Source organism: Acanthopagrus latus, chromosome 5 (assembly GCF_904848185.1).
Source record: "Acanthopagrus latus isolate v.2019 chromosome 5, fAcaLat1.1, whole genome shotgun sequence".
Taxonomy (NCBI): domain Eukaryota; kingdom Metazoa; phylum Chordata; class Actinopteri; order Spariformes; family Sparidae; genus Acanthopagrus; species Acanthopagrus latus.
Window position 1 is genome coordinate 3,160,770 of NC_051043.1, and position 12,486 is coordinate 3,173,255.

The 12,486-nt window shown below is 40.9% G+C and overlaps 1 protein-coding gene across 1 annotated transcript in view; it reads right to left on the reverse strand.

The window, feature by feature from the left end:
• LOC119020232 (protein crumbs homolog 1-like) overlaps positions 1-12,102 on the reverse strand; it is a 32,315-nt gene extending 20,213 nt beyond the window's left edge. The window contains exons 1-3 of the mRNA XM_037099478.1: positions 11,854-12,102; positions 3,701-4,396; positions 1,652-1,847 (exon numbers count right to left, since the gene is read on the reverse strand). Coding sequence (XP_036955373.1) covers positions 1,652-1,847; positions 3,701-4,396; positions 11,854-11,923 — 962 coding nt within the window. The 5' untranslated portion in view covers positions 11,924-12,102. The remainder of the gene's footprint in view (positions 1-1,651; positions 1,848-3,700; positions 4,397-11,853) is intronic.
• Between the last annotated feature and the right edge of the window lie 384 nt (positions 12,103-12,486).

Consider the following 12,486-nt stretch of genomic DNA (forward strand, 5'->3'; position numbering starts at 1 on the left):
TTATTCCTAATTCTAAATTCACTGGTTTGTGCAAAACATTATTTGGAAATGTAACAAAGGGACATTTTGAATGTAAAATTGTCTAAAATCATCATTCAATTTGTAGTGGACAGTGAGTAACTAATGACCAAATGAATGCTTAGGCAGCAAAAATGTAATTCATTACTATTCAATTTGGCTGAACAGCAGCCAGTGTGGTCCCAAGAGAAATTAGAACTGGCAGCAAAACCGCCTGTTGCATCGGCTAGGCCAAAAAATTGCACCTAAACACACCACAAACCCAACAGATGAGGTCCAGCTGGTGCTGAGGGTGCAGGATACACTGCAAAAACTATAGCCACAGACGCTAGCTGATGGTACCAACATCACTGGTCTGGTGTCAGGGACCTTCCAAAATAACAAATTTCACTTCATTGCCCCAAATTATTTTAAGTCATCAGGGTGATGTAACATTTTCTCATCATAACAAAAATATATAAGTGTTATGATATAAAGTCAGTTACATAGCGTCATCTTCCTAAACCTCAACACACGGTGCAACCAACTGAGCTACTGTGTGCCATACCCTATGAATCCACATTTTCAGTTGCAACAAGAAGAATTTATTTCCGTCAAAAGTCATTACGTCTGGCTATGAATATTCAAAATGGTTTAATATTTACAAACCAAGGCTTTCAAAGAGATATTCAGTTAACTAATAGAAATGTAGCTGCACTCTGCAAAGAAAGCGATCAACAAAAATGGAATAAATCTTAAAACCTCAACAAAAAATAAGATAACAAATAAATAAAGCATTATTTCAGCTCATTCACACAGCAACAGTAAAAACTGCACTGTGACATTTGTTCATTATTGGAGCTGACATGTTGACAGGGCACTTAAAACAATTACTCAGTCCTGAGTTCTGGACCATTTCACATCAGCTGTCTTGTTCATAAGAAAACTTAAACGGATAGTTTGGGTTTTTTGAAGTGGGGTCATATACAGTACATATCTATAGTCGGTCTGTTCCCTTCTCCAAACTGAGGCTGCACTGATCAGTGATTATGGTAGGGAACAGATCAACTATAGATATGTACTTTATATGACCCCACTTCAAAAAACCCAAACTATCTCTTTGCTTCATTCCTGTTGATCCTCAATCCCTGCTGTTCCTATCTGTGTTACGACCAGGTATTCTGTCCACCTCCAGCCATCTAATGACTCATCGCAATGACTGACACTAAGTGGATTAATTCTATCCCTGGTCAACTTTAATGTCTGCCATGCAGCCTCAGGCTGACCCAGCCCACTGCTGGATGACACGTCAGTGTTACCAGACTCAAACTGAGAGGGATACATACAGAAAAAAAGTAGTACAGAAAAAGTCATATAGAAATATGTATTGGGTGCGCAAATGAAAAAACAATCTCTTACAACCACCTGTCTGACAGGTCTGACCTGAATTACAAATCAAATCATTTTCTTTACTTCATTCACTTGTCTCTCCTGGTTAAAATATAAATGGTCTGTTCATCGGCCGTCATTCACTACAGACCATACACTGAATCTATCGGTGCCATTCTTACTACACTAATATTGTATCTGTGTGTATGAACAGACAGTAAAAACATGTGTTGTGTTTTGCGTGTATGGGTGTGAAAGTGTGTACCTGTTGACCCTGTCTATGCACGTGCCCTCATTCAGACAGGGCATGCTGGCACATTCATCAATGTTGACCTCACAGTCTTGACCCTGGAAACCGGCCATGCACTCACACGTGTATGTGGCGATGTGGTCTCGGCAAGTGGCGCCATTCTGGCAGGGATGCAGCTCACACTCATCAATCTCCACATTGCAGTTAATCCCTGCAGGGGACAGAGCAGGGATGGCAGTGGGCCAAGGCATGAGATTGGCAACACACCTAATTATCTTAGCACACGTACAGATACAACACAGTAACACTGGAGCTGCCGGGAGCTCAGCTGTCAATTGAAAACAGCAACAAAGACTAATGCTACTTAAACACAGCCATGCCACCTCTTTTTATATAGCGAATAGTATGAAATGGTAGAAAAATAGAGAAGTATGCTAAATGCGGACTGTGCTAATCTATATGCCCCATTGTATTCAAAGGTCTGATTGTTTTTAACCGGAAAATGATCACATTTAAAATCAATGATACATTGGATGACAACACTGTAAACAGAAAAGTAGTGCTATGGAGCCTGTACACAGGATGTATGTATAATGCTGGTATGGAGTCAGTGATTTAGCAAGGGGCTACTACTGGCACAGTTAAAGTAAGGCATGAATTAAGCATTGAGTAGTTCCTGTTTGTAATGTACCCTTGAATATATAAAACAACTATCACTCTGACATTTAAAAAATATATAAATAAAAAAAAAACATGAACGTTTGATGATTCTCAATTTCTGGCTTAATAAGCAGCACCAAGCAGATTTATGGGTGCTTAATCGTGATGGATATTGTGATAATAATTTTGTCTGTAAAATAGCATATATCATGTCTGTGTTCAAATATGACTGAGTTGTGACCCTAAGAATAAGCAGATTTAGTTCAAATTGTGACAGTATGAATGGTTTAGAGTACCTTAATATCCTCTACGAGCTGTGTGTTACAGCCATTGTCGCAGCTCCAAGTGCTGACTGTGTCGGTGAGGGGGAGAACTACAGTAACTAACTTTCTGTTGTCTTTAAAGCACCTTTGATATGCACCTCCTTTTCACCTCAGAGTCCCAAGCTGATTAAGCTTTGTCAAAAAGGTTGGGAACAACTGAACGACACCAACACCACTTCTTCGCTAAACTAGAGAGTCGATGCAGGTTTTTTAAACGCGGGTAAACCTGCTAAAAATAGGTGTTCAGCTGCATTCCCATCGCCAGGAGATGAGTTCGCCCGACAACATCCAGAAGATGATAGAGTCATAATCAGTAACATTTGAAATTTGACACATCATATTTCAGCAAAGTTGCCAAGGAGTGAGACATCTCACTTCTTTTCTCACCTGTGTTGGAGGTTGCACATGTGCAGTACGAAATGAGTGTATCCACTTGGGTCTAATTTCCTCCACAACTGATCAGAGCTGAAGCTGATAAACACTCGTGACTACAGAGTAATTTGATGCAGAAGTAAATGCCATTTGCACACATTCACATGAAAGACAAAAGCCAGATGTGTGTAGGTGTTGGTGGGTTTTTTGTCCATCATGAATAGATATGAATACATATGCTACCCACCCTGACCTGCACCCTTTCTGCTCCACCATATAAAGGGCACGATACTTCCTGATTACCTCAAAGAACTTAAAAAAGGATGGAAGGGTCTTTATGTAATGAGCTCAAAATATATGTATTTTTTTTTCAATTAGGTCAAATTAAGAAGTTATCACAAATCTATTTCCACACATTGATCCGTGAGGGTCTTAAGCCGCAGGACAGCTGCCCTTTGACTCTCTTGCTTATCCAGCTTAGATTTAAGTGCTAGTGTTTCATAATTGGATTGATGGTTTAGTTGCTTTTCAGTCTGAAATGAGTGACATTCAAGGAGAATCTGTGAATAGCTGACACTGGAATTGGTCACATGTATTCCTATATGTCAAATTCAGCTCTTTAGCAAAGAATCACAGCTCCATTAACACACATTTCTATTTTCAAAAGTCAGCAAGTTGTTACGCTCACTTATTGTACACAGTGTATTACCTTTGAAGCCTGGTGCGCAGACACACCGGTAGTCATCCACCTCGTCCAAACATGTGCCATTGTTTAGACAAGGTCTGGAGGCACACTCGTTAATGTCCAAGTCACAGTGGTAGCCTTGAAATCCAGGCACACAGAAACACTGGTAGGCATTAACCCCATCTTTACAGATTGCTCCATTCTGACAAGGCTCAGACTGGCATTCGTCAATGTTCTCCTCACACTCCGTCCCCTGGTACCCAGCAGCACACTGGCAATGGTACCCAATGTCAGGGATGTCCACACAGGTGCCACCATTCTGGCATGTTCCTTCTGAACAAATGGTCACGTTATCCTTGCAGTCCTCTCCTCCCAATCCAAGGGGGCAGTGGCAGGAATAGCCATTGACTCCATTGACACAATAGGACTGGATGCCTTCGCAGGGGTTGCTCTGACATTCATCCACATCTTGTGTGCAGTTGACCCCTGTGAATCCGTCTGGGCAGTGACAGGTGAACTCGTCAGTTCCAAGCTTGCTGGTGCAGTTTGTGCACGGTTCGATAATACAGGCATCATACAACTCATCACAGTTTTTGCCCATGTACCACACGGGTCCTTTGGGGCACAGGCACACATAGTCCCCCATGTGGTCAAGACAGGTGGCACCATTGTTGCAGGGAGATGACAAACACTTGTCTGCTGCAGCTGTGCACAGTAGGCCTGGAATAGAAGACACAACTGCAATTAATGAAGCAATGGGTAAACATTTTCTATTAAGTATATCTTGTTTGGGGCACCGCATTAGAGCATTCATCCCAAACACAGAGGCTTTGTCCATACTGCAGCAGCCCAGGGTTTGAGTGCGACCTGCAGCCATTTACTGCATGTCATCCCCCCTCTCTCTCATCCCATTTCCTGTATGATAAAACCATGAGGCCCAAAACAATAAAAGTATCTCTAAATGAAAAGGGTTAGTAGCTACCTAAGTGAAAAATATTTTTATGGTTTCATATTCACTTTATGGCATTCTTAATTTCACAAATTGTACTTGCATGCATTGTACTATATAACATGTGTGGTACCATATAAGTGATATCAGCTTAATTTGGATATTACATGTTAGTGTTGTGTTTACAGCTCGTTGTGTTGATCCCAAGTGCCCCCACACACACAAAAAAAGAAGAACAATCAGGAAATGCAGGTTACAGTACAGACCAAACCTTTTTTTAAACCAGGGAACCAGTGCAAATACAACACCAAAGCAGTGTGATAACACAGATAATCTCACAGATTACGCTTTAACTATTGATTCAATATAATGAAGGCAGAACATAGAACATGCTAAATAAATGTCTAAAAGTCTGTCATAAAGGACTAACACTGTGAGAGCGTGCTTCTGTGAATGATGTGAAGAACACAGTAAACTGTCTTACTCCTGTAAGCTTCAACTGTATTATCCTCTAGCTTATACAGTGGGCTTCCTGGACCTTTTACCTTTAGAGGTGCTTAGAAACCAATCTGGTGATGTAGAGTAACAAGCCCCTCTGTTCTCTGGACTTAAGGTCACAGCAGATGGTATTAAAAGTAAACTTATTACAACACCAAGGCTAGCAGCTGTCAGTGTTGTCAATGAACGTTCACTCACTACTGTTTGTACACAGTGTTGGACTTGGAATATAAACAGCAGTGACATTACACTCCTGGGAAGTGCAATAATTGTCTTTTCTTTTTTTTTCCTCTGCCTTAAGTGGAACTTAGAGGACATAATGACAGCGAGTCAGTTCGTCCATCTAAATAACACTCTAGTGACCATTACAGCCAATTTTAAGCACTTTTTAGGGGTGCTCAAGAATACCCCATCCCAGAACTACAAAAATAATCATGATCATCAATTGTCTTTATCACATAGCTCACCGGCCTGAAAAAAAAAAATGTTTTGTTCACTTCATGTACCTCATGTGCACTCATTTCAGCTCAGTCTGTGTCATTGTCATTTACTGTTGCACTAGTTTCCCTCCTCTGTCCGCTGATTGTGAAGTGAAGATACATGATACATTGATGACACATGGCATCAGACAGGAAGACTACTCTATTGCATGCTCCAGCCTTTAGTTTATTACTCACACCATTATGTCATTCACTCCACTCACGCATGCTCACAAAGTCCTAATTTGCTGCCTCATTATCTGGGGCTGTCGACTAATTCAGCTTTTCACACACAGCTGGTCACATCTATCCATCAGCACAGTGACACACCTTCACAGTTTTGCATGCCCCCATCCACTTCACCATCACAACCCAGAGTTGGCAGCTTCATCAGCTTCATCAGCTTCATCGGCTTCATCAGCTTCAACAGCTTCATCAGCTTTATCATGTCATCAGCCTATCTGTCTCAGAAGAGTCATCAATCACAACTACCAGTGTCTGCACTCCATGGGGGGGGGGGGTCTTCTTGCTGCTGCTCAGAGAAAACGCCCCCTAAAATGCTACATGAATTTGGAGGCAGTAAGGAAGCTGACTATGCTGAAGCACTTCTTCAATATCATATATGCCTCCAAAGAAATATCTGCATTGCAATGGATGAATGCAGACTACACGTTTTATTGTCTGCAAAACAGCCAGGTTCAGGTGAGAGTCAGGCTTCAGTGTTACCTGACTGCACTGACCATGCAGGAGATGAGCGAGAAAAGGAGACAGAGAGAAAGAACCAGGTGAGAAAGTGGACAGGTACTAAAGAATAGTTTTTTCCAGCATTTATTGCAGTCCACTCCACAGCGATATTCCTTTATAAGAATTGTTAATGCCCTATAATCAAATGTGCACAATCTGATTTATGTTTATGTCATAAACCCACGGTTCGTTTTCTTTAATATCAGATTATATGTCATCTTCTAGCCAAACAGAGTATAGCTGTGGGTGATTGTCAGTGCGAAAAGGGGAAAGATGAGGATGGGAAGAAAGAACAGATACATATACATATACATATATATATATATATATATATATATATATATATATATATATATATATATATATATATATATATAAACCTGCTTAGATGAAGGGGGGGAAACACTTCATTAATATAGTCTTTAATGTGTGGGAGCACAGCACCCCTAAAGGTCTGATGTTAGAATGGAACCTGGAGCCCATAGAACTGACTTAACACATGCATGATCTTCAGCAGCCCTTTGCACCAGCTATGCATAAGTTTGTGCCCAGACTAAAACAATAGCGTGATACTAAAATGATGTTGTAGTTTGGTTGCACCACAGTGAAGTAAGTTACAACTTAGTTACTCTTGTGCAGTGTTCAACTAACCAACATATTGTCATAGAAAATGACATTGGCTTAAAATAAAAACAATATTGTTAAACAACAAATAACAAAAGGTACATTAAATAGGATTAGTCATTATGATAAGTGATTAACTATGGACTTCTGCCTCCATCTATAGCTAGCTTAAACTAACAACAGCCACAGCAAGTGGTGAAACCATCAGCCCCAACATACAGCAATATAGCGAGGCCCTGTTAATGGGCAGATGAAGTTGTATAATATAACAAGCACATAATGAGGCTACATTTGCAAACTGTTATAAATGAGTAACTAGTTGCTAGTTACCTAACCTCATATATTGCTTGCCAACACTATGACCTGTTTGTAATGTCAAAGGTAAATGCAAACGTCTTTCTAAATGACAGGGTGAAAGTTTAAGCCGTAACTTGTGCCGATGTTGGAACTGTTTTAAGTTGATGCAACACTTAAAATGTTAGAACAGCGTAACTTCCTCCTACTTCAGAAATTACATTCAAACTAGGCTGAGTTTGAACTAATGCATAGCTGCTGCAATCCACTGCTGAGGATTAACATTCCTGGAAACTCTACAAACGAGTACAAACCCAATTTTGTGCAAAGTAGCAAGATGGCATGGTCAAAGTGTTACCGAAAGAACACGACAGACCAAAGCACTTGTTCTGTCACAGTATATTGTAAAGAATTACTGTCACGTTCAGATGACTGTTTGATCAACTGTTTGATGACCTGAATGCTCACATGTTGAAAATAGAACAAACAGAACCTTTTACCCTGTGTCTTTTACCCTGAGCTTGATTTTCATCACGAGCACCCACACTTAGAAATGCTTTGAGTCTTGGTATTGAAGGATAAATTCTTCGAGAAGACAGCAGACATATGGCAATATGGTTCCTTCTACCAAGTCATTACCTACAACCACAATAATCTAACAATGTAAGAACATGTTTATATCTACCCTGCCACACCTACATTCCTCATCTCCCACTGCATCCACTTTAACACCCCCAATCCCTCTCACATACATCTGCTATCACATCCTTCTCACTTCCCCTCCCTCTGTCTTGATGCTTTCCATACCTGATAAGTCCTAAGAGGTGCTGTATTGTTTGCGCTTCCTCTGTTTCAATTTGAAAGCTGGTAACAAGTTCCAACATTGTGCTTATAACCTGAAGTCTTTAAACCAACCACAATAAGACAAGGTCTAGCTTCCGTCTGTATAGCCTACAGTGCTTTCCATTGATTTCAAATCAATTAATACATTGAAACTTAGACAACATGAATTAGAAATCAATTAACTGAAGCTATGACATGGAGCTTTTCATTCTCTGTGATTCTAGCCACCCCTGTGGACAAAGCCTTAGCATACTGCACACACACACACACACACACACACACACACACGCACACACACACACACACACACACACACACACACACCTTTACACCCTCAGATCAGAGCAAGCTGCATCCGACTGTTCCAGTATCTTTCTTTTTGAACCCCTTCCCCCTCTCTATTTGTGAAGTTATGAATTTGAGTAGTATATAGTAACTGATGGTAAATATAATGTTGAGCATTTGATTTGAATACCATCACAATTTGTTTTGTTTTTTTGTATCAGCTGTGTCAAATGTCAGTTCCCCTGTCTTGCAGCATGTGTCTACCTCTCTCTCTTTGACCTTACTCTTGTACTGAGATCATCATTCACTTTATGTAATTGCTTTTCTGATTGGCCCCCTGTGTTTAGGCGACCCTTGATCTTTGACATGACTGGCCTGCTGAGCTGAACTCAGTCGGACCCATGCATGTTAACCTGCTCTAGCTGTGACCTGTGGGCCAACAGAGACAGTGAGGGTCTCCTCACTCTTCACCCCTCCATCCACACTCAATCAACCCCTCACACATTCCAGAGTGATGATAACAGCTCCTCCTGAACACTGCCCAACCCCCACATCACCGAGTGCGTCATAGATCTTGGTTATGGCCAGACAGGGCTGATCCTGGCACTGAGTGGTACAAGTATCTCAGCTCAGCAGTAACACTGAGCAGAGCCGCAGAGTGCTAGCAGGTAGGAGGATGTCAGGCTCAAACCAAAGATGCTCTCCAGAGTCCCTTTAGAGGGGGTTGGGTTTCAACATGTCATTACTCATGGGAAGCAGGGAGGTAATTAATGTTAATACTTGTGTTTCATCCTTCTTTCATGAGTCTCATTAAGTGTATCTGTAGGTTTTCAGAAATAAAGTCCTCAGATGAAGAAAATATAGAAGAATATAAATAAAATAAAAGCAACTTGTTTTCAATGACAGCCATTCATCTATAAACATATAATTACATTTATTTGCGCAAACTTGCCGTTTTTACTCAAATTTAAACCTGCACTGCATTTTTTTTCATCCTTTTATTATAATTCTTTAATATTCAACATATTTACTGACTCGCAGATTACTTCATTTATTGAGTTGCCTCTGTGATAAATGAGGTGTTCTAGTGTTTAGTGCATTAGCGCAATGTTAGCAAAACCACAAATTTGTTGTTTCTATACTAGTCATGGCTTCACCCTCCCTCGTAAAATATAATGAACCTCAACGCCTCATTGCCAAGGGCTCTTAGTTCTCATCTGATGTGCAGTGAATATCAATTCATTCAAAAAAAATAAGTCTTTCCTGATTGAAATAGAGTCAGTGGCAGTGTGAGTAGATTAGACTGAAATAATCTATGATGATAAGACGATTTAGACTGTTTAAAAGTGTCTGCACGTCTTAAAATCATGCCATGAGATAAAGACTCTCTCATACGATGATGATTGGCAGGTGTTAAGGGCAGGTGGAGAGCAAGAGAAAGTGTACAACCCAAGTCATGAAAACAGCAACACAAAGTCAACAGAGAGCCTTGCTCCAGGGCAAAGGAAGCAGCGACGCAATGAATCACATAGAAAGGGAAGCCCCTGGCTAATACACAAGTTGAGCTCAGAGGAATTTTATTGAATCACCACAAGACACTGGCAGCTCTGCCTGTGTCCAGCTTTGTGTTCCTGAGAATCCACAGCAGGTGGCTGCTTTGCTCTCTACAAAAAAATGCACAAATCCTCTCTGAATCAGTCACAGTTACACACTGAGTCAGACGCACATCCCTTTGTCTCCTGCTCCAGACGCTGCAAAGGCTGGGTCATTTCAGTGCTATGTCTTTTGTTCGGACAAGGTAAAAGCACATTTAAAATAACTGTCAGATTACATTCATTGGACTAAATTAAAACTATGTGTGATTTCTCTGGCATCCAGAGTAATTAACTGACTGTAATTAACTGGATGATTTCAAAACTTTTTTCCATGAAAAGTGAAACACTTCAGTACAATGTTTATAACGTTTAAATATGATAGACTTAATTTGCACCCCCTTACCCACGTATTTTGAAATGTTTCGGGTCATACTCGACTTGGTCATAGTTTTACATTGTTAGCCTAGAGTTCCATAGCCCTGATGGTGGAGGATGGTTTAGCTGGTGTTTCCCCTCTTTCCTAAAGCTTATTAAGGCTTGATTTTATTAAAGCTAACATATTTCAGCCCTTTTACACATCAGCTCCCCCTCTGCAATGTCTGAAGCTGCTTAATTCCGGCAAATCAGCAAATGCTAAGCTTGTTTTTTTTTCTTCTGTACTTTACCATAAATATCGTTGTCACACAAGACAAACTCTTCATCTTACAGTGACTGTCATCTTCACATCACCACATAAACTGCTTGTGTTTTCAGCTGCTGTCCTTTTCTTTCCTTCCTCAGGACCTCGGGGTGCAAGGTCTCTTGCCATGCTCCTTAATACCCACAGCTCCCTCCATTCAAAGCCGAGACAAAAAAGCTGCACGGCAGTGCAGCCGGACGCTCAGCTCGTTACCATGGTGATCTTTAGCAATGCCACCCTCAGCCAATCCCTGCTTCTGCTCCGTCACCATTTAAACGAGCTTCAGACGCTCTACACAAATGAAGGTCGCGGGAAAAATGGGTCAACTGGGTTTCAATAGGTGCTGGGGTTGACTAAGACATAACCCCCCCACCCCCTTACACACACACACACACACACACATACACACACACACTTCCTAGAATTGGTGCGGGGCCAGCTGTAGATTCATCACACATGAGGGAGTTTTAAGAAAACAAACGACTTAGATCTTGTTAAATACGTTAATTATCTGTTGTGAATCAGGGAGCTGTACACATTAAAGTCAAATTTGCTCATTTGTACATGAAAACACAGAGATCTGTAGTGATCACTGCATAAATCACGTACATATGTCACTTAGTTCAAAGCTAGTGACACTGCCATGATTGCGGTGTAGTTTCTAATGAGAAACAAGGCAAAGAAATCAAAAAGAAACATGTGATGAAAAAAAATACATAAGAGAAAAACACAAACGTGAGATATGAAAAACATTATAGCGGCTCTATGATTTCCTAACAATTTTACCTTAAGTTGACTAGAAATAACTTGTAAACTGATACTTAATATGTATTACTTTTGTATCAGCTGACCTCCTGTTCCCTAACTAAAAGCTGCTACAGTAGCAACTAATTAGAGCTTATTATTAGAGACGAACATTGTCTTTATGTCCCCTATATTCAATTGTATGGTTTCTTCCAGAAAACCACATGGAAATATTAAATTATACAGAAAGTACAGACTGGTAAAATGATTGGCTACCAAACGACAATGGTCCTGATGTGGCTCCAAACACAGATATCAATAAGATCATATTGTACACTTACACTAAACAAGCAGGGCTGCATTCTACAAAACTGCCTGAAAAGTTCCCTCTCTGACAGCAGAGTGTGTTTACATCGCTCTGGTAGCTGCACATGGAGTCTTACCCAGTTTGAACATCATCATGGTGATGAGCAGCGTCCTCTGATATCTGGACCAAACTCTTCCAAACTCCATGGTGAAACAGGCTGCTGAGGTTACCAGTCAGTGTACAACGATGCTGTCACTCCACAGGTTCTCCATCCAGCACACTGCAGCGCTCCATCCACGCTGCTAACAACTTAGCTGCTGACCGTGAGCTCCAGCACCTCCATGCCTGACCACTGGGACTCTGGGTCTGATCGTGTGTCAGCGTGTGTTTTGGAGTGTGTGTGAGTCTCTCAGGGGGACCAAGCCAGGCTTGAGTAAGGCAGAGTAATCACCCCAGCAGACAGTGAGGCGAGGAAAACATGAGCTGGAATACTGGACTGGACTCATTCAACCAGCGTGTGTGTGTGTGTGTGTGTGTGTGTGTGCATTTTAATCCACATGGACTCAAATCAGACACAGTCATCCCAGGTTTCAACTTATAACTTTTCATGATTGATTGAAGATCACCAAATCTACGATCTGCATGGAAAAAAAAATATTCAAGATCCATACATTATTCCCAGAGAAATTATTGAAAATGTTGAGAAACACCATATCTGACAATGTTAAAGAGAGTGTAAAATAAATCACAGATCCGTTCCTGTAGTCAG